Below are 23,919 nucleotides of genomic sequence, written 5' to 3'. Positions count from 1 at the left end.
AATCTTCGGGTCCAGGACGGGAAGTCTAACAGGAACAGGAAGTCAGGAACGTTCCTGGATGTTTCTGAGTCTGTTTCTGAGACAAAGAACCAAAAACGGCACAAAGGTTCCGGAGGTTCTGTTTCCTCTGCGTGTGTGACGGTCAGAGGAAGCTTCAGGAGGTGAGGAGGTCGGCGCCACACAGAGCCTCCATTCAGGACCCGTTAAAGATCCGCTCTGTCAGACAGAACATTCAGCTCAGTGTTCTGCAGAACGAGGTCAACGGCGTCGCCGAACACGAGTAAGCTACAGCAGAACCCTGTTAGTCCGTCAACAGTCTGAATGTCAGGTCTGTCCTGTAACAGCCTGACAGAACCGTCACACGAACAGAACCGTCACATTAACAGAACCGTCACATTAACAGAACCGTCACACTAATAGAACCGTCACATTAACAGAACCGTCACACAAACAGAACTGTCACACTAACAGAACCGTCACATTAACAGAACCGTCACACTAATAGAACCGTCACATTAACAGAACGTCACACTAAGAGAACCGTCACACTAATAGAACCGTCACATTAACAGAACCGTCACACTAATAGAACCGTCACACGAACAGAACCGTCACATTAACAGAACCGTCACATTAACAGAACCGTCACACAAACAGAACCGTCACACTAATAGAACCGTCACATTAACAGAACCGTCACACTAACAGAACCGTCACACTAACAGAACCGTCACACTAATAGAACCGTCACATTAACAGAACCGTCACACAAACAGAACCGTCACACTAACAGAACCGTCACATTACAGAACCGTCACACTAATAGAACCGTCACATTAACAGAACCGTCACACAAACAGAACTGTCACACAAACAGAACCGTCACATTAACAGAACCGTCACACAAACAGAACCGTCACACTAAGAGAACCGTCACATTAACAGAACCGTCACACTAACAGAACCGTCACACTAATAGAACCGTCACATTAACAGAACCGTCACACAAACAGAACCGTCACACTAAGAGAACCGTCACATTAACAGAACCGTCACACAAACAGAACTGTCACACTAACAGAACCGTCACACGAACAGAACCGTCACATTAACAGAACCGTCACACAAACAGAACCGTCACACAAACAGAACCGTCACACGAAGAGAACCGTCACATTAACAGAACCGTCACACGAACAGAACTGTCACACTAATAGAACCGTCACATTAACAGAACCGTCACATTAACAGAACCGTCACACGAACAGAACCGTCACACGAACAGAACCGTCACACTAACAGAACCGTCACACTAAGAGAACCGTCACATTAACAGAACCGTCACACTAAGAGAACCGTCACATTAACAGAACCGTCACACTAACAGAACCGTCACACTAACAGAACCGTCACATTAACAGAACCGTCACACGAACAGAACCGTCACATTAACAGAACCGTCACATTAACAGAACCGTCACACGAACAGAACCGTCACATTAACAGAACCGTCACACGAACAGAACCGTCACACTAACAGAACCGTCACACTAAGAGAACCGTCACATTAACAGAACCGTCACATTAACAGAACCGTCACACGAACAGAACCGTCACACTAACAGAACCGTCACACTAACAGAACCGTCACATTAACAGAACCGTCACATTAACAGAACCGTCACACGAACAGAACTGTCACACTAATAGAACCGTCACATTAACAGAACCGTCACATTAACAGAACCGTCAGACTAACAGAACCGTCACACAAACAGAACCGTCACATTAACAGAACCGTCACACTAAGAGAACCGTCACATTAACAGAACCGTCACACAAACAGAACTGTCACACTAACAGAACCGTCACACGAACAGAACTGTCACACTAATAGAACCGTCACATTAACAGAACCGTCACATTAACAGAACTGTCACACGAACAGAACCGTCACACGAACAGAACCGTCACATTAACAGAACCGTCACACGAACAGAACTGTCACACTAATAGAACCGTCACATTAACAGAACCGTCACATTAACAGAACTGTCACACGAACAGAACCGTCACACTAACAGAACCGTCACATTAACAGAACCGTCAGACTAACAGAACCGTCACATTAACAGAACCGTCACACGAACAGAACCGTCAGACTAACAGAACCGTCACACAAACAGAACCGTCACACTAATAGAACTGTCACACGAACAGAACCGTCACACTAACAGAACCGTCACACAAACAGAACCGTCACACGAACAGAACCGTCACATTAACAGAACCGTCACACGAACAGAACCGTCACACGAACAGAACCGTCACATTAACAGAACCGTCACACGAACAGAACCGTCACACGAACAGAACCGTCACACTAACAGAACCGTCACATTAACAGAACCGTCAGACTAACAGAACCGTCACATTAACAGAACCGTCACACTAACAGAACCGTCACACGAACAGAACCGTCACACGAACAGAACCGTCACACAAACAGAACCGTCACACTAACAGAACCGTCAGACTAACAGAACCGTCACACTAACAGAACCGTCACACGAACAGAACCGTCACACTAACAGAACCGTCAGACTAACAGAACCGTCACACTAACAGAACCGTCAGACTAACAGAACCGTCACACAAACAGAACCGTCACACGAACAGAACCGTCACACGAACAGAACCGTCACACAAACAGAACCGTCACACGAACAGAACCGTCACACAAACAGAACCGTCACACAAACAGAACCGTCACACAAACAGAACCGTCAGACTAACAGAACCGTCACACTAACAGACCGGTTTACAGAAACGGTTCTCGTTGAAAAATTCTTTGACTAATTAAAAATGGTTCTGCTGTGCCATTCCTGTGAAGAACCGTTGTTGTTCCCCTGAGTTTATCAGGAACTAAGCTGGAACCAGTTAGGAACCTTGTGGTTCTCCACAGGAACACTGAAGCTCATCGTCCTTAAATTGTTCAACAGACCAAGCCCGACGATCTCACAGTCTAAAGAACAAACGATCTGTTCTCAGCGGAACATTCCTGAAACCTGATTAGAACCTGTCAGGAGTCCAGCTGAGAGAACACAACCTTTGTCTGAGGAACCGAGGATGAACGTTCTCATGTGATGCTGTAACGTGAAGATAGAACACACGGTGGAACCTGCTGCTGTTCATCTGATGGAATTAACAGATTCTCATCAGGAACCGACAGAAGCACAGCTCAGTTCTGTTACGGAACAACTCAAGTGTTTTCAGAAGAAAATAGAAGCAGACAAGTTGAACTCCTGAGGTCCAGAACCTGCAGTGACTGATCTACACATTACAGATAAAAAAGTGTAGAACGTAGAATCTAGAAACTAAAACTGCTAACTTAAAACACACATGAAGACCCATTTATTCCTGGTTCTTCTGAAGGTTCTCGTGTTTCCTGTTAGCTGATGTCTGTCAGCACTGTGAGCAAATCGGAGGAACCTGCTGCTGGTGGAGAACCGGTCGGATCATTAGCATTATGAGAGGAACCCTGCAGGCTGATGATGAAACGCTCAGAAATACTCACAAATATTTTAAGAACTAACAGCTCTGGTGTGTTTAATGCGACAAACAGAAACGATTAGCTGCTGGTGATCCTGAACGCATCGCTGACAACAGAACCAGCACCGCTTCTGGTTCTGTTCTGGTTCTGAAGCTGACCCACTGACGCCTTAAAGAACCTTCATATTTACATGAATGTTAAATCCAATTGAGCTGTTGACCACTTTAAGGCAAATAATAATAATAATAATACATTTTATCAGCATAGCACTTTTAAAAACACTCAAAGACACTTTACATGTAAAATCTAAATAACAAAGGTGGTTAAAACATTTATTTATTTCACATACTTCAGAATTATTCTATAAATAACGGCAAATATCTCAAAATATGACTTTGGTGCTTTTAATGATCTAAAAATGACTTAATTTCCGTAAAAACATGTAAACTACACATGGTCCTCTGTGGATATAATTTACAGTTTGACTCTGTTTTTCAGATAGAAGGTAATTCAACTAAAACGTGAAGCGATGCTCATGTTTTTAGTGTCGTTTCCTCTTTGGTCTAAAACTAAAGAAAGCGAAGAACATGAGAAGAAGCCTGATGGATGCTGGAGAACATGCTTTGGTCAGATGAAGATCAATAAGTTGGGCTCAGATGGAGTCCAGATGTTTAGTCAGAACCTGACCAGGACTACCACAGTGGACGCATGGTCCTGACGGTGAAGCACGGAGGTGGAAGTGTGATGATCTGGAGCTGCATGAGGTCAGAAGGTGTTGAAGACATTTCTAGATGCAGCATGAAGGTCTGAGGAGGAACCAGAATACTGGCTGAAAAGGAAGAAATGTGTCCAAAAGTAGTGAAATTCTATCTCAGAATGACACTAAATACGTCCAAAATGATTCTAAACGTCTCCAGAATTACTCAAAATCATCCACAATAAATCCAACTTTGTCCAAAATCACTCAGAACCTGTGCTGGTGTGATGGAGGTCAGGGTGGTCTGCAGCTGAGAAGCTTTCTGAAGATGAAATCTACGGGAAACTTCACAAGGAACCAGGAACTCAAAACTTCCAAAATTAAATACATCCAAAATGTCTCTAAACCTGTCTCTAATCTCTAATCCCTAAAACTGTCCAAACTGACTTGAGACCTGTCTTCTTGTCCTTCACCTTACCGTACCCTGACCAGGACCACCACAGTGAAGACATGGAGGACATTTATAGATGCAGCACGAAGGTCTGAGGATGAACCAGAACCCCAAACAACAACACAACAAATAAAAAGACACACAACAACGTATTTTTGTGGTTGTTGGGTATTCTGGTTAGCAGCAGTGATTTCTTCTTGCTGCCTGGTCCTCAGTTCCTCCTAAGTTCCTCCATGCAGTGAGTTTGGACTCCAAAGCTCCAACTGTTCTCAGGAGGTCACCAACAACGTTAGGAGCTGAGGTTCTAGCAGAAGGAGAATGCCTCTGGGCTGATAAAGGGGTGCGTAGTCCTGGCAGTGAAGAACAGAGGGACAAAATGACTGGAATTGTCCCCAGAAGGACTGGGTTGACCAGAGTGGGTCTTGAAGCTAACAGAACCTCTGTGGTTCTATGTGTCATGTTTCCATCCATGGTCTTCTATGTGTGGGTTATTGTCTGTCTAGTTGTGTTGTCGTGCTATGTGGAGCTACAGAGTCGTAACGTTTTCCCTCCAACCACATGAAGTTCATCTGATCTCCGTCTGATCAGAACCAGCTCTGATCCACGGGTTCCACAAACGGAGAACATTTAAAGAGAAGCCCACAGGCCACCAGTCCATCTAATCCCCATTAAAGCTGGCCTGAAACACACACACACACACACACACACACACACACACACACACACCACACACACACACACACACACACACACACACACACACACACACACACACACACAGTAGATTAGGCAGCCTGCCTTCATCCATTAATCTGTAGAGTTAATCTGATGGTTGTAACTCTGAAACCTGAGACATTATGGAGCCCTAATCTGCATATATGGAGCACCCCCCCCCCCACACACACACACAGTAACACTATGTTCTTTATCTTCCAGTTCTTTCTAACCAGTTCTGATTATTTAGAACTTCCTGTTCATATTATTTAAGGATTTATTTCCATATTTACATGTTTTTAATAAAGTTCTTTAAATTATTGTTGAGCATTTAAATTTTCAATTATGTAATTTGCTTCCAGTTTTATTTATTTATTTGTTGTTGGTTGACATTATTTTATTGCTCATTATTATTAATTTTATTTGAATTTTGTTTATTCAATTTTTATTTTAAATGAGTTCATTAGTTTTGATTTTATTCTTAATACTTTAAATCGTGAGTGGAGACCTCTTTGGTTCTGATAAAACAGGAGGAGTGAGACCTCTTTGGTTCTGATAAAACAGGAGGAGTGAGACCTCCACAGAGTGAAGCTGTAAACATACAGAACTGTAGAACAAAAGAACACACAAAGATCCTGAGGTGTTGTGTAGATGTTTTGTAGATGTGTTGATGTTGTGTAGGTGTTGATGTTGTGTAAGTGTGTAGATGTTGTGTCGATGTTTTGTAGGTGTTGTGTAGTTGTGTAGATGTTTTGTTGATGTTGTCCAGCTCCCGGTTAGGTGTAAGAATTTGCTTTGTGCGTTTGCTGTCTGTTTCGTTGTTTTAATCATTTAGAGAACAAACTGATCATTGATCAATAATTCTTTTTTTTTTTTTTTTTTTTTTTTTTTTTTTTTAATTTTTTATTATGAAACCGTGTGACAAACAATAACAACAACAGTGATGTAGACAGTGAAGATACAATGAATGGAAATATTTAAAATAAAAAAAAAAGATAGAAGTAGACAAATTCAAACAAACAGATCCAGCACAGAAAACAAACAAACAAACAAAACAAAACAAAACAAAAACAAAAAACCTGCATTTGTCGATAAGTGGCAATTGTGTTTCAGTGATTCGATGTAAGTTAAATGACCACGAGTAATAATGTAGACTGGCGGGGACTTGATATGTGAGGAGGGAGAAGGGAACAAGAAAAAGCTAAAACAAAAAATAATAATAATTTTAAAAAAATAGAAAAAATTAAAAAAACAAATAAAGATAAAGAATAAAAATTGACGAACAGGCAGTGAGGAGTGAGGGGCGATGCACATCCTATAATATAATTTTAAAAATAATGCTATGATATAACACTAAGAAGAATAAAATAATAATAAGATATCAACCATAATAATAGTAATAGTGATAACATCAACGGTGAATATAATACAATAAGGTCTAGTGAAGAGATAAACTGATAGTATATAATTTATTTAAATATACTATTAATAATAATATATAACAATAATATATATGTTGTAATAAAAAAACAACGACCGAGCAATGAGTGGTGGGCGAGGGGGTAAATCAGGGAACCAGGGGGCAAGCAAATGACACCGCGCACAGCCCGCGGTGGCACGCTCGGGCCCCTAACAAGAACAAGTGGGGCAGGGAGGCGAGTGAGAGCCCACCCCCTCAACGTTTCCCCATTCTGCCAGTTTCACCTCCCTGGGGAGAAAGTTTGTTGTCTGAGAAAGGCTACAATTATTTATTTAATTTTATTATTATTATTATTATTTTAAATATTTTTTTCAATTATTTATTTTATTTATTTATATATATTTTTTAATAATAACAATTATTATTATTATTTTTTAAAAAAAAATAATTTCATTCCCTTTAGGGATGGGTGGGGGCGTGAGCCACCCCCCATCCAACCAGTCCCACCAAGGACACCGACATACCAACCAGGGGGGGGCCGGGCGCACTGCCACCGCCCGCGAAACCCCAGCCCCCCAGTCCACCCCCCACACACGTACCCCCATGCTCAGGTCATCGTCTCATCACCACAACACATAATTATATCTACTAGCTGTTCTCATAATATTATCATTTATAATAGAACAATAATAGTTAATAAAATAATAATAATCCAGTAAAGAAAATAATAATAATAATAAAAGGATGAACTCAGATAGTAAATATTTATACATAAATAATCTATTTAGGTTAAAGAGAGAGTGATAGTGAAAATGGTAGTGGAAAAAAAAAAAAAAAAACCCACAAGAGTTCAATATAATAAACATCCCACTAAGAATATAAGCTATAAAGTAATTATAGCCTATAGTGGTATTACTAATCTTAAATTGAAAATAAATAAATGAATAAGTGAATAAACAAAAATAAACAGATACATGAATAATACGTAAATAAATACATAAATAGATACATAAATAAATAAATAACATACCTATATATTTTATATATATGGTTTGTGATAATTATAACATATGGTAGTATTACCAATCTAAAATATATATACATATATATATACACATATATATATATATATATATATATATACATACATTAATATTATATTAAACAATGTAAATTATAGAAATTATATATATCATAAACATACACCTACACACACAAGCAAATGCATACACATAGGAAATAGCAAATTAGTAGTAATAGTGTTAATAATAATAATAACATAAAGAATCCAATTTAAACCAACATAATTAAACAATAAGTGGATTAACTCAAATAGTATATGTTATTTATGCATAATACATCCATTGTATATTAATTAAATTAGATGTAAAACATAAATAAAAATCCCTTTACAGTGCATCCCATTAAGAATATAAATTATAAAGTAATAATAACATAGAGTGGCCTTTCTAATTTTTAATGAATACTTGAATAAGTGGATGAGTAGAAGTAAATGAATAACTAAATAAATCGATAATATACCCTATATAGCCTATGTATGTGATAATAATACTAAGTTCATAATAATATTAAGGCAGAAGTGATGAAATGGATGTAAAAGCAACAAAATCAGAGGTTAGAAATGGGGTATGACATTTGGAGGATCAGGGGAATTGGCTCTCAGGTTGATCAATTATTGATCAATAATTCTTATAGTTCTGATTATTGATTCCCAGCAGCTTGTTAGAAACCAGAATACAACGGAAAACAAACGGAGCTGCAGCTGATCAGACAGCTGATCGATCAATGGACTCTCAACCACAGATCAATACACACTGATGTGGCTCAGACACCATCAGACCTTCAGGAGAACCTGAAGTAACTCTGCAGTTCTCCATAGGGGTATTCCTTGAAGCTGGCTTAGGTCTAAGCCTGGCTTATTTCGGTCAGCTTCGCTAACTTTAGTGAGAGTTTAGTTCCACCAACAAGGCTTAGGGCTAGCCTGGCTTGGTAACCATGGTAACTCAGCCAGAGCGACAAGCCTGGTCCGGGGCAGGCTAACAGTCAAGCTTACTTTAGCTCCATGTCAGAGAAGGTTCTGACGAGCTTCAGAAAGACGCCTGTGAACCGCATGTTACACATTAAATTCATCTTGATCTGTAATCAATGATGTTCTTGTTTGGTGACATACGTTGAGACCTTTTTTAAATAAATAAACTCTATCATATTACACATTTTGTCACAGTGTGTAACTGTGGGTCAGTGGTTAGAGTGTAGTTAAGTAGATTAAATGTGGTTTTACTTTTCATTGCGCCGTGGGTTGGAATCCACCAGCGGTAAATACTTGGAAATATCTGATTTTCTTTCTTCTTTCACCCTCAAAGTTTCAGTCAGCACGTAACAGGAACAGGCACAGATTGTGTTAAAATAAACAGGACACAACAGTTTCCATAAGAATACCTTCCTTTGACAGCGGTCCAATCTGATCATGATGAGAATCCAAAGGTGAGGCCAAATGATGAGAGAACTATTTAGTGTACAGCTCATTTGTGTCTTTCCCTTATTTAAATGTAGGCCACAGTAGCACTATCATCTCTGATAAAAATGACATCTCCTCTGTAGGCCTACATGTTTTTTCTGCTTTTTCATTCAAAGTTTTGAGTGTTTGATGAACATCTCCACATGAGGTTGCCCCTTTTTCAAAGTATCCTCCTTTGGTTTTAGGTGTTACCTTGCTGCTTATCATCTATGGTGGGATATATATTTTGTCACATCAAGAACATGAATTAGGCCTACCAGAGTAAAAGTGAAAACCACCATCACATTACACAAAACCAGGCTGGAGCCTCTTTCTCTCATATATATAGATGTTTATACACACATAAAAAATGTCTTCAATGGTTTAAAAGCTTTATTTCATCAGATTGATCTCCTCTGGGCCACAGTAGTGTGACAAACTTCAGGGTGAGGAAAAAAAAGTCATCAACACTGCAGCTGTGGGTTATCCCTAATCAGTGTCAAAAACTTGCCCTCTGAAAATTAAATTTTCAGACGTGGGTGGCGTGTGTACGCTCAGACTAAGTGCTTCATTAAAAAGAAAATAAACACGCATTTAAACGGTCGCAATGCTTTGCCAGGCAGCGTCTGGAGCTTTATTTACAACCGTGTTGCCTTTTCTTGTGATAATCTCCCTGTAGTCCTCGTACAACTCCGAAGAGAAAGTCTCCGCTCTGTTTTTAGACATAATATCATCATTTCGACGATCGACACGTCGGGGCTTTTTATCTCCCCGGACGCGCGCTCAGCCGCAGCTTGGATCAGCCTGGCTTGAATAAGCGTCTCTGAAAAACAGCTGAGCCTCGTTGTGTGGAACTAATTGCAGCTGAGATTAAAGTTGCCGCTTATTTAAGCCACGCTTACGCGGTGTAAGCCCAGCCTGTTTTAGCCAGCTTCCTGGAATGGTAGTGTCTACAGATACGGACCCGTACGCGAGTCTCGTGAGTCAAGAAGCTGCTAACCACTACAAACTGTTGAAAGGTAAGCAAAGGTTAAGGTTAGGGTTAGGGTCAGGTTTAGGGTCCGTACCGCTAGCGTCTACCGGGAGTCACGTGACCAGATCCCGCGTATCTGATTGGCAAATGGCAAGTGCCGTATCCGTAGTCCACAGGCTACGGGTACGGTCCGTACCTCTAGTAACAACCTCGCGGAATACCTCCCAGGTGATCGTGGTTGTTGTCAGGTAGCTAGTCTCTGATTGGTTGCTTTGTGTCATTAATGGGCCAATAGTCATGTGATTTGGAGATGATGATAAACAGGAAGTTAGAACTGAGGAACATCTTCAAGAACCGAAAACCTAGGAACATTACAACAATACACCTGGCTGTTAGCTGCCATGCTAACATTAGCTCCTGTGCTATCAGTAGCTGCCATGCTAACATTAGCTGCTGTGCTAACAGCAGCTGTCATGCTAACATTAGCTCCTGAGCTAACAGCAGCTGTCATGCTAACATTAGCTCCTGTGCTAACAGTAGCGCCCATGCTAACATTAGCTCCTGTGCTAACAGTTGCTGCTAACCCTAACCTAACCCATGCTAATAGGGTTCATGTTATACAGCATCAGGGTGATATAACTTTATAATTAATAGAACAGCATCTCTAGAAAACTGGTGACCTTCAGGAAAACAGTCTAGTACTGGTGTTACTGGTGTTACTGGTGTGAGCCCAGCTGGTCAAACCTTGAGATTAGAGCACATTAACAGTGTGTGTTTGTGTGTCTGGATTAGAGGTGATTAAACATTAATCTGACTCAGAATAAATCCTTCAGATTAGTCAAATGGACGTTTAGCTGAACTTCTTCCTCAGTGATGATGTCATCGCTACACACGGGTCACATGACCGCTGGTCATTCAGGTTTCTGGGTTAAACGTCTTCAGAGTTTCTCAGCAACACAAAGAAACACAAACAACACAACCACACAACAACCACTATCTGCTTCACCATGACAACCACAAACACCAAGAAAGACACAAAATCAACACAAACAAGCAGAGACAAAGACTGAAACGCACACGAGAGCAACAAATACACAACTACACAACAACTACACAAACTGACTGATTCAGATCAGACACACAATAACGAAAACGCAAAGAAACACAAAATCAAGACGACCAGACTGGTCCCAGTATGTGTTTTCATTTTTCTCCCATTAACTTGTTTTAATGTGACTAAAATAAAAGATGAACCTCTGACTGGACCGTCTATTGATCACCTATCAGCTGTTCTGATCAATAATCAGTCATTTCTAATAAAAAACATTTCAATCCTGTGATGGTTTCAGGTTCAGGTAAACTGGAGATCTTTGGACCAAACAGACATCTGAGGAAACTGATCTACATGTTGAACCAAACAGCTGCTCGATTGATCAGAAGACAAACTTCAGATTATTAAAGTTCAGATGATCAATCACATGAGACACTAAAAACCAAAGCAGCAGATCTGAGACCTGGAGGCCAAAACTGTGTGTGCATGTCTGTGTGTGCGCGTGTGTGTATTGTTTTATTGTTGTGTGTTTGTGTTTTCTCAGGATCACGTGATTCAGACTTCCCTTACGTAAAGGTGACTCTAAACTCACTTCTGCCAAATAAACAGCAGAGTGTGTTTGTGCGTGTGCGTGTGTGTGTGTATGTTGGAATGTGAGCTATTCAGCGGGCCGGGCCAGGCCAGGACAGGCTGGGAGCAGAAGACACACAAACAGGCTGTGATCGACCTGAACCAGCCGCCCGCGGACCGGACTCCGTTCCAGAACCGTCCACTTCCACACCCGCGGCTGTCAGGCTGCGCCGCTCTGTTCTAAAGACTCCAACCCGGAGAACTGACACTAAACGTTCACCCACAAACACTGTTTCTGAGCCGAATCAAAGAGCACCTAGTCCCGGTTCGGAAATCATCCGCAGCCGTTTCTTTCAGCGGAACCGTCAGAACGGAAACCGACAACATTTAAAATTGTCCAAATCTCAAACAGAGTCCGGCGCGCCGCTGTCAGACACGCCTGACGCTCTTCCTTCCTGCAGCAGCTGCGGTTTGGGAAAACTTGGAGCCGAGAAAAGGGACCGCGTGGTCCGGACCGGACTCACCTGAGCTCGCCGCGCTGCTCCGCGGTCCACCGGAGGTCAGTTCAGCCGACAAACTTCCAGAAAGCCGCAAAGACTCAGCAGAGACCCGGTTCTGCTCGATCCGTACCGAGAGCCGCACAACAGGTCTGAGACCCCGCCCCGCTCCGCGCTGCGCCCCCGGGCTCATCTGACGCTCCTGTACGGGGAGGCGAGCTGACGACCGGCCGGGTGGGAGGAGACCCCGGCCCAGGCTCCGGAGCTCCGGAGGATTACAGTTACACTCAGCTCAGAGTACTTTTACTTTAAATACACTTAGAGTACTTTTACTTTAAGTACACTCAGAGTACTTTTACTTTAAGTACACTCAGAGTACTTTTACTTTAAGTACACTCAGAGTACTTTACTTAAGTACACTCAGAGTACTTTTACTTTAAGTACACTCAGAGTACTTTTACTTTAAGTACACTCAGAGGACTTTTACTTTAAGTACACTCAGCTCAGAGGACTTTTACTTTAAGTACACTCAGCTCAGAGGACTTTTACTTTAAGTACACTCAGCTCAGAGGACTTTTACTTTAAGTACACTCAGCTCAGAGGACTTTTACTTTAAGTACACTCAGCTCAGAGGACTTGTTCATCTGATAGTTGAGCACATGTCACTTAAAGTCGTGTTGCTGCTCAAACGTTTTGCAGAGGGCCTTACTCAGTGAGGAGAAAGAGCCTGAGGACCATTCATCCTGACATTCTGTGAACCACTAACATTACATGCAAATGAACTATTTCATCATTTTTATTGCTTTTCAGGTCTTTACACAGAACACTAAAGTTTTACCAAAATCACTGTCTTTCATATTTGAAGAGCACAAACAATGAAGACAAAGTCTGGAAGGAAAAGAACATTCCATGTCATTCACTCTGGACTTCTAAATTCCATACATGTGAACAGGAAAATAACAGATATAACTGGATGATGTTCATTTTGTTGTTTTAAACCGACAATTCAGTCAGAAAGTACGGTTTTACCGTGCAGATCTGAACGTGATGAAATGACACGTCAGAGGATGCTCTGAAACATGTCGGCAAGGTAGAACCATACTTCTACTGAACTGTTGGTTTAAAAGTAACGCTATCCTGCTAACAGTAATGTTCAGAGGTACAGAACACCGAGGGCCAGTCCTCGTATTACTAGAAGGCAGTGTTCTTCATTATTTCAATTTTAAGCTCCGATCAAAAATACGAAATAGAAAAATGGGCTGCCTGACCAAAATTAATTTAAATATTTAATTTGTCGGCTTTGAAAGACCAGGTTTGATTGTCAATTGAAAAACAAAAGAACAAATTATACATGAATTGAAAAGAATCAGTGCTTATTTAGAACTGGTTTTGATCACACACACAAAAACAGAAGACTGAACAAACAACTTTCCTGCTCTAACGTGACGCTGACTCTGACACCTGGACTCCAGTAAGTGGGCCAGGTGTCGGTGTGGCATTAGGCTGTGACAGCTGCCTTTGGAAAGTAGAAGCTTGGTCCCAAAGGCTTTGATGTGAGAAAACAGTGGGCTCACCGCTGTGTCTGGACCCTGAAGGTTCACATGTTGGGTTATGTCAACTAAAAACGCCAAGACACGATCCCATAGTTCTGGCATCGGTTGGTTCTTTTTTCCAAGAACTGTCTGATTTCCTCTCTAAGAAAGTAGAAGCGCTGCAGCGCAGACCCCCGCTGACCGTCTTCTGTCCCTGTGATACACAACATCTCCGTATTCAGCTGGATGTGGTGTAGAACCTGCTGAAGCTGGCGGTGACACAGGGCTTACAGTTAATGACCTTTATCACCGGTTTCATCACATGGCCATATCTGAGATGTTTGGCACAGAGAACCTGTTGGTGAACCATACAGTGGAGTTGATGGCTGCGCCTCCTTCTTCGCTGACTTTGCTGATAATCCACTTCGTTCTCCAGCCATGGCAGGTGTTCATCCCCGTGACTTCATTCCATGGTGGTTTCATGTCATTTACGGCGGAACAAACAGAAACAAATAAATGTGTTCCTCTTGTTTGGTCCTTCAGGCTCTGGAGGTCAGGTAGCTCTTCACTCACATTCTTTTCATTGTCTACTCCTCTCACAAACACCAGTAACTGAGCGGTGTTAGATGCGGCTGTGCTTTCGTCGCAGGCTAACGAGAAAAAGTCAAACTCTGCTCCATTCGCCTCTAATTGTCTCTTAATGTCAGATGAAACATCCTCAGTTCTCCGTACCAGTGTTACGAGCCAGGCAAACATCAGCAAATTCCTGCTTCTTTTCACGACCAATCTTCATCATGCAGTCTTTAATGAATTCCCCCTCAGTGCTTAGCGATCAGTGCTGCCACCTCATAACTTGCCTTTGTGGCATTCTCATTTGATTCACGGGCTTTTGTAAAAAAAAACAAAAAAAACACTGCTGTGCCGTTAAAGCAGCTTCAAGTTGCTTCAATTTTTCGCTCCGTTCATTCCCAGTTAGCTTGTCGTAGTTTCCATGTTTCGTCTGGTAGTGCCTCTTGATATTGAACTCCTTGAAAACAGCCACAGTCTCCTGGCAAATTATGCAGACACAGGTGTTTTGTACTTCAGTGAAAACATATTCCAATTTCCACCTCTCTTGAAAGCAGCGGCCCTCGAAGTCAACTCTGCGTTTTTTAGCTACAGTCACCATTTTTGAAATGGGCTGGAAAGTATCACACAATGCCCTTTGACCCCTGTGACAAGGGTCAAGGTTTCCAGCAGCAAGAGAGTGGCCCATGGTGTGGCCACAGGTCTACTGCCATCTTCTGGTGAAAGATAAAATAGCTTTTTGTACACTGTATTTTACACTGCCGGTCAATTATTGATTTTATGACAGAGGCTGCGGGCCGCTGGAAATCTGAACACGGGACGGACTTTGGACATGCCTGCTTCAGCCTGCTTTGGATACGTTAAGTACACTGAGATGAGAGTACTTTTACTTCAGATACGTTAAGTACACTGAGATGAGAGTACTTTTACTTCAGAGACGTTAAGTACACTGAGATGAGAGTACTTTTACTTCAGAGACGTTAAGTACACTGAGATGAGAGTACTTTTACTTCAGAGACGTTAAGTACACTGAGATGAGAGTACTTTTACTTCTTGTACTTCGTGTGTATTTTGGAAAACTGCACAAAGTTAAAATTACTGAACTTTATTAATAACACTTGATGACATCATCTCTGTGACATCACACAGCATCATCGTGACAGTGTTTAAATAAGGTTCTATGATTCAGCAGCGACTCATTGATTAGTGATCAGCTGCTGATTGATTACATTGATTGTGTATCGAATATATAGAATCTATCAGATCTGCAAATAGTCAAAGATTCAAAATGACACAATTGGAAACACCTGCAGAGGTCACATGACCCACCCCAACCTGTCAGCTGTCCTGATTGGTCCAACATGAAAACAGAGTTCTGAACCAGGAAGCAGAATCTGAGGTTCTGGAGGAAACTTCAGGTGGAACCTTCTGGACCAAGATGGTGTTCTCTGACATCACCATGGTAACCAATGCTGCACAGCTGGGTCACCTGGTGAACAAGTACAGGTAGACTCACCTCCTGATGTCTAAGTTCAGCTTTAGCTTCTGACAGAAGGTCTGGATCTGCTGGACCTGCTTCCTGGTTCTGGTCTCTGGTGGACCTGCTTCCTGGTTCTGGTCTCTGGTGGACCAGGTTAACTAGACCACATAATCTAGAACAGGTTAAATAAACCCGGTTAATTAGACCAGATTAACTAGACCAGGATAACTAGACCAGGTTAACTAGACCAGACAACCAGGTTTATGTTGTTAGATGAAACCAGATCACCTGAAGACGTCCTGGATCTACTGGACCTGCTTCACAGCCCAGGCCTCAGACCAGATCTAGGTTCAGCTTAAAGTTCAGGTGCAGTTTCAGTCTCAAGTTAGAACCAGATGCAGACTTAAGTTCTAGGTTTCTGATTAGGTTCAGGTTCAGGTTCAGGATCGGGTTCAAGGTCAGGTTTAGGTTCAGGTACAGGTTAGATGTGGCTTAGGATCAGATTTAGGATTAGGTTCAGGATCAGGTTCAGAATTAAGTCCAAGTTGGGGTTCTAGTTCAGTTGAAGGTCTTGGTTTCAGGGGTTCCGTGTGCCACACATATGGGAGTAAAATGGCGTTTCCATGGTAACCAGGAAAAGCAGCAATTTATGGCTCCTCCCCCTCAGCCTCCCCCAGCAGGACGCACAGTTCAGTCAGACGCTGCTGCATCTTTGGAATCCCAGACAGCTGGTTCTCCAGGCGCTGCTTCTCCTCCTGCAGGTACAGAGACGGCATCACAATGACGTCATCACACAGAGAGAGACGACATCATGATGATGTCACCACACAGAGAGAGACGACATCATGATGACGTGACCACACAGAGAGAGACGACATCATCGTACAGGTTAACACTAGCAGCAGAATCAGGCTGAACGTTTTATCCCTCAGGTGAATTCTCTCTCTGGGGTTTGTCTCTAAAGCCTCTGATCTTCATCTGGTGTTTCTGATGTTCAGCCTCTACAGCTGGTCTGTCTGCAGCTCGTCTCCCCTGCTGGTAGAGACAGGAGCTACAGACGTCCTTCAGCTCTGGTAGAACACGGTTGGTGATGACCAGCAGCAGGAACCTCCTCCTCAGCACCAGAACAAATCCTTTGATGAATCACAAACAAACCTTTATGAAGCTCAGAAGGAAAACATCAAGTCTGCTCCACGACTCCCTCAATCACACCTGGAACCTCAACACCACTACGAACCGCAGCTCAGACGCTGGAGGTCGCTGTTGGTCTGGTTTGTTGTGGTCCGGTTTGTTCTGGTCCAGTTGGTTCTCGTCTGGTGATACCGGTCCAGAACATCAACAGATAGTTCTGTCTGTTCTAACGGGTCTGAGTTTCTGTCATTATTTATTGTGGATCCAGACACTTCCTCTAGCCTTATTTAGAATTTTGTGAGTTAATCTATGGATCATTAAACGACCTACGTTCTATCTGATGTTCGTCATTAAACGACATACGTTCTACCTGACGTTCATGAATAAACGACCTACGTTCTACCTGACGTTCATGAATAAGCGACCTACATTCTACCTGATGTTCTTCAATAAACGACCTACGTTCTACCTGACGTTCATGAATAAACGACATACGTTCTACCTGACGTTCATGAATAAACGACCTACGTTCTACCTGATGTTCTTTATTAAATGACCTATGTTCTACCTGATGTTCTTTATTAAACGACCTACGTTCTACCTGATGTTCTTTATTAAACGACCTACATTCTACCTGATGTTCATCATTAAACGACCTACGTTCTACCTGATGTTCTTCAATAAATGACCTATGTTCTACCTGATGTTCTTTATTAAACGACCTACGTTCTACCTGATGTTCTTTATTAAACGACCTACATTCTACCTGATGTTCATCATTAAACGACCTACGTTCTACCTGATGTTCTTCAATAAACGACCTACGTTCTACCTGATGTTCTTTATTAAACGACCTACGTTCTACCTGATGTTCTTTATTAAACGACCTACATTCTACCTGATGTTCATCATCAAACGACCTACGTTCTACCTGATGTTCTTTATTAAACGACCTACATTCTACCTGATGTTCATCATTAAACGACCTACGTTCTACCTGATGTTCTTCAATAAACGACCTACGTTCTACCTGATGTTCTTCAATAAATGACCTATGTTCTACCTGATGTTCTTTATTAAACGACCTACGTTCTACCTGATGTTCTTTATTAAACGACCTACGTTCTACCTGATGTTCATCATTAAACGACCTACGTTCTACCTGATGTTCATCATTAAACGACCTACGTTCTACCTGATGTTCTTTATTAAACGACCTACATTCTACCTGACGTTCATCATCAAACGACCTACATTCTACGTAATGTTCTTTATGAAACGACCTACGTTCTACCTGATGTTCATCATTAAATGACCTACATTCTACCTGACGTTCATCATCAAACGACCTACATTCTACGTAATGTTCTTCATGAAACGACCTACGTTCTACCTGATGTTCATCATTAAATAACCTACGTTCTACCTCACGTTCATGAGTAAACGACCTACATTCTACCTGATGTTCTTCAATAAACATGTCAGAGCTCCCTCCTCACCCTCGTCCTCCCCATCTGGCATCCTAAATACCCCTATCCTATGCTGTCTCCCCCCTATTCTTCCCTCTGTGCTCCTCTCTGTCTTTCTGCCTCTTTGTCCCTCTGTTTCCCGGTCTCCCATCCACTCCTCTACCTCTCTCTTCCCTTGCAGCATTACCTGAGTGGAGTTCGGCTTCTCAGCTGACTCCACTCAGGTAATCAACCACATCCACGGATCCCGGACAGCTGGAAGACAACTCATTGATTACACCTCCTGCAATAAGTACCGGTTCAGCCTTCCACACCCTGCCAGATCATTGAACAAGACTCACCAGTCAGTTCACCTTCTAGCCTGCAGAAGTCCGTTGGGTTTTTTGGCATTGTTAACTGTTAACCTCCCGGCCCTACCTCACTCCACCCTCCGCCTTCCTGATTCCCACACCCTGGCCATGATCCACCCACATTTACAATAAAATCCTTCTCGTTCCCACCAGCCTTGGTAGTGTGGTTCTCCGCCCAGGTCCGCCTCGTTAGGTTCCTGACAAAACGACCTACGTTCTACCTGACGTTTTTCATTAAACGACCTACGTTCTACCTGACGTTCTTCCTGAAACGACCTACATTCTACCTGCTGTTCTTCATGAAACAACTTACGTTCTACCTGACGTTCTCCATTAAACGACCTACGTTCTACCTGACGTTCTTCATGAAATGATCTACATTCTACCTGACGTTCTCCATTAAACAACCTACGTTCTACCTGACGTTCTTCATGAAACGACCTACGTTCTACCTGACGTTCTCCATTAAACAACCTACGTTCTACCTGACGTTCTCCATTAAACGACCTACGTTCTACCTGACGTTCTTCATGAAACGACCTACATTCTACCTGACGTTCTCCATTAAACAACTTACGTTCTACCTGACGTTCTCCATTAAACGACCTACGTTCTACCTGATGTTCTTCATGAAACGACCTACGTTCTACCTGCTGTTCTTCATGAAACGACCTACATTCTACCTGCCGTTCTCCATTAAATGACCTACGTTCTACCTGACGTTTGTCATTAAATGACCTACGTTCTACCTGACGTTCTTCATGAAACAACCTATATTCTACCTGACATTCTCTATTAAATGACCTACGTTCTACCTGATGTTCGTCATTAAACGACCTACGTTCTACCTGACGTTCTTCCTGAAACGACCTACATTCTACCTGCTGTTCTTCATGAAACAACTTACGTTCTACCTGACGTTCTCCATTAAACGACCTACGTTCTACCAGACGTTCTCCATTAAACGACCTACGTTCTACCTGACGTTCTTCATGAAATGATCTACATTCTACCTGACGTTCTCCATTAAACAACCTACGTTCTACCTGACGTTTGTCATTTAATGACCTACGTTCTACCTGACGTTCTTCATGAAATGATCTACATTCTACCTGACGTTCTCCATTAAACAACCTACGTTCTACCTGACGTTCTCCATTAAACGACCTACGTTCTACCTGACGTTCTTCATGAAACGACCTACATTCTACCTGACGCTCTCCATTAAACAACTTACGTTCTACCTGACGTTCTCCATTAAACGACCTACGTTCTACCTGATGTTCTTCATGAAACGACCTACGTTCTACCTGACGTTCTCCATTAAACGACCTACGTTCTACCAGACGTTCTCCATTAAACGACCTACGTTCTACCTGACGTTCTTCATGAAATGATCTACATTCTACCTGACGTTCTCCATTAAACAACCTACGTTCTACCTGACGTTCTTCATGAAACGACCTACGTTCTACCTGACGTTCTCCATTAAACAACCTACGTTCTACCTGACGTTCTCCATTAAACGACCTACGTTCTACCTGACGTTCTTCATGAAACGACCTACATTCTACCTGACGTTCTCCATTAAACAACTTACGTTCTACCTGACGTTCTCCATTAAACGACCTACGTTCTACCTGATGTTCTTCATGAAACGACCTACGTTCTACCTGCTGTTCTTCATGAAACGACCTACATTCTACCTGCCGTTCTCCATTAAATGACCTACGTTCTACCTGACGTTTGTCATTAAATGACCTACGTTCTACCTGACGTTCTTCATGAAACAACCTATATTCTACCTGACATTCTCTATTAAATGACCTACGTTCTACCTGATGTTCGTCATTAAACGACCTACGTTCTACCTGACGTTCTTCCTGAAACGACCTACATTCTACCTGCTGTTCTTCATGAAACAACTTACGTTCTACCTGACGTTCTCCATTAAACGACCTACGTTCTACCTGACGTTCTTCATGAAACGACCTACATTCTACCTGACGCTCTCCATTAAACAACTTACGTTCTACCTGACGTTCTCCATTAAACGACCTACGTTCTACCTGATGTTCGTCATTAAACGACCTACGTTCTACCTGATGTTCGTCATTAAACGACCTACGTTCTACCTGCTGTTCTTCATGAAACGACCTACATTCTACCAGACGTTCGCCATCAAAAGACCTACGTTCTACCTGACGTTCGTCATTAAACAACCTACATTCTACCTGCCGTTCTCCATTAAATGACCTACGTTCTACCTGACGTTCTTCATGAAACGACCTACATTCTACCTGACGCTCTCCATTAAACAACTTACGTTCTACCTGACGTTCTCCATTAAACGACCTACGTTCTACCTGATGTTCTTCATGAAACGACCTACGTTCTACCTGACGTTCTCCATTAAATGACCTACGTTCTACCTGACGTTTGTCATTAAATGACCTACGTTCTACCTGACGTTCTTCATGAAACAACCTATATTCTACCTGACATTCTCTATTAAATGACCTACGTTCTACCTGATGTTCGTCATTAAACGACCTACGTTCTACCTGATGTTCGTCATTAAACGACCTACGTTCTACCTGCTGTTCTTCATGAAACGACCTACATTCTACCAGACGTTCGCCATCAAAAGACCTACGTTCTACCTGACGTTCGTCATTAAACAACCTACATTCTACCTGCCGTTCTCCATTAAATGACCTACGTTCTACCTGACGTTCGTCATTAAATGACCTACGTTCTACCTGAGGTTCTTCATGAAACAACCTATATTCTACCTGACATTCTCTATTAAATGACCTACGTTCTACCTGATATTCGTCATTAAACGACCTATGTTCTACCTGACGTTCTTCATGAAACGACCTACGTTTTACCTGACGTTCTCCATTAAACGACCTACGTTCTACCTGATGTTCTTCATTAAACGACATACGTTCTACCTGCTGTTCTTCATTCAGAACAGATCATCACTAAGCTTGTTGGATTGAAATAATGACAAATAAAAGCCTCAGTTCTGCATTAAATGATCAATAGTTATTCACATGGATTTTAATCAATCACTTTTTGGTGGTAGATGTTTTAGTCTTTGGTCAAATTACCAGAACATATCAGACAAGAACCTCTGAACCACTGACAGAACATCCACAGGTTCAGAACAGCAGGTAGAGTTGTCCAGGAGAACTTCACCTGAGCTCTGGTTGGAAGTCATGAACCTCCTCAGCTCACTAAACTCCCACAATGCTCTCTGCTTTAACCTCCCCTGGTCTCTACAGGGTTAAACAGAAAGAGGCTCCACCTGCTGGAACAACCAGGAACTACAGCTGACCTATACCTACTGCTAATCCATCAGTTAATAAACTATTAGTCATGATCCTCCCAGAAGCAGCAGAGTCTCAGCAACATGTAGATATAGTTTGGTGTCATGTTTGGTTCATAGTTTTATTATCATTAAAGTAGAACCCTTGGAACCCCGTAGAACCCCTGGAGAGCCCTGTGGAACACTAACTTGTAATGTAAAGCTGCTGATAAACTGCAGCCTCCATTCATCAGTCACCTGACACAGAACCGGCAGCTGATTGGCTGCTCTCAGCCTCCTCTCTGCTTCCGCAGTCTGATCTCATGCACACGCAGATCACATGCTGCAGGCATGTTGCACTGCTGACGGTTACCACAGTAACCACAGAATCTGCAGTTGGTGATTCCAGCTGCTGTTTTAACACGTTACGGAATAAGCATGTGAGACCTCCAACAGTTCCTGGAGGTTTCTGCTCTCGTCTCCTTCTCCTCTGAGGATCATATTGAAGTTCTGCAGCTCTGAGGAACCAGAACATCATGAAGGAGAGAACTCAGAGGTCTGCTGGCAGTAGAACGATAGAAAACAATTTTAATAAAAACCTGGAACCACCATGTCTCCTAAGATGTTCAACTCTGAACTAATGGTGTCTCCTCATCCTTCTGTGGAGGTTCTCAGTCATCAGGCATTGGTGATGGTTTCCAGAAACGTCTTTCAGAACCTCCAGCTGGTTTCTACCATCTCCTGCTGCTGTAGATGTTTTTCTATCTCCATGTTTCCTCTCCAGACGTTCTGGTAAATGTTCTTCATGAACATCACAGATGATAGCTTCAAGAACGTCTGGAAGTTCTGTTTTCCTGGTTCTGGCAGAAAAACTGCTCCTGAAGATAAAAGATCTCCAGGTGGTCCGGAGATTACCCGTTAAACTGTTACTGAGCTTCCTAACAAACCAAACTCACCTGCATGGGGTTAGAGTACAGATGATACCTGAGTGACACAGTGGACCAATCAGAGCACAGATTTAAACACACCTGCAGGGACAGACGGGTGGAGGCATCCAGAGGCTCGAACCTCCATCCTCCTTCTCCATCAAACTGCAGCAGGTGAGAGTGGTACTTCCTGAAGAAGAAGAAGAGACTCTGAAACATCACCTACCAACCGCTGGGTAGTGTCCTTACTGATTCATCTCTTGTTCTGGTGACCAATCACACGCTGCATCACCTGCAGACCTCAGCCAATCAGGAGGTGAGTGAGTACTGACCACAGGGAGGGTCTGTGTGTGATTGACAGCAGAGCAATCCCAGCATCCTTTGCAGCCTGGAAGATGTTTCCCTCCACGTCGATGCTGACGGCGCTCGTACATTCATCCAATAGGGCGTAGCGAGGGCTGTGCGAGAGAGAGAGGGGGAGGAGTCAGGAACGGTCTGACCGTTCTACACGTTCTACACGTTCTACAGTAGAATATGTAAAACGGTCTGACCGTTCTACATATTCTACTGTAGAACGTTCTAGTACACCGCACCACTGTTCTGCTAATGACTGGAAACAGTTGAAGAAATTTCAGTCTGACAGATTAACATGCCACGAGTCTGAGCATGCCCAGTAAACAGTAAACAGCACCCTGTAAACAGTA

At 42.5% G+C, this 23,919-nt stretch overlaps 1 protein-coding gene across 18 annotated transcripts in view; it reads right to left on the bottom strand.

Annotated features, from left to right (window-relative positions):
* Nucleotides 1–13,224: 13,224 nt before the first annotated feature.
* LOC110968355 (ATP-binding cassette sub-family D member 1-like) overlaps nucleotides 13,225–23,919 on the bottom strand; it is a 32,250-nt gene continuing 21,555 nt past the window's right edge. The window contains exons 15-22 of one of the 18 annotated variants that reach the window (XR_007942725.1): nucleotides 23,548–23,673; nucleotides 21,076–23,405; nucleotides 20,515–20,844; nucleotides 20,449–20,481; nucleotides 19,426–19,458; nucleotides 18,504–19,392; nucleotides 17,558–18,404; nucleotides 15,633–17,524 (exon numbers count right to left, since the gene is read on the bottom strand). Coding sequence is in view for 1 of the 18 variants with exons in the window: in XM_051950051.1 (XP_051806011.1) it covers nucleotides 16,671–16,778; nucleotides 23,318–23,405; nucleotides 23,548–23,673 (322 nt within the window). In the remaining 17 variants the exon portion in view is untranslated. Of the gene's footprint in view, nucleotides 17,525–17,557; nucleotides 18,405–18,481; nucleotides 20,020–20,085; nucleotides 20,845–20,910; nucleotides 23,406–23,547; nucleotides 23,674–23,919 lie in introns of those variants that run through there. The other 17 variants (XR_007942721.1, XR_007942727.1, XR_007942722.1 and 14 more) reach the window with 17 other exon arrangements.

The sequence above is a fragment of the Acanthochromis polyacanthus genome, chromosome 6 (genome assembly GCF_021347895.1).
Source record: "Acanthochromis polyacanthus isolate Apoly-LR-REF ecotype Palm Island chromosome 6, KAUST_Apoly_ChrSc, whole genome shotgun sequence".
Taxonomy (NCBI): domain Eukaryota; kingdom Metazoa; phylum Chordata; class Actinopteri; family Pomacentridae; genus Acanthochromis; species Acanthochromis polyacanthus.
Note: the sequence above shows the minus strand (reverse complement) of the source record. Positions and strands in the feature narration are given on the sequence as shown.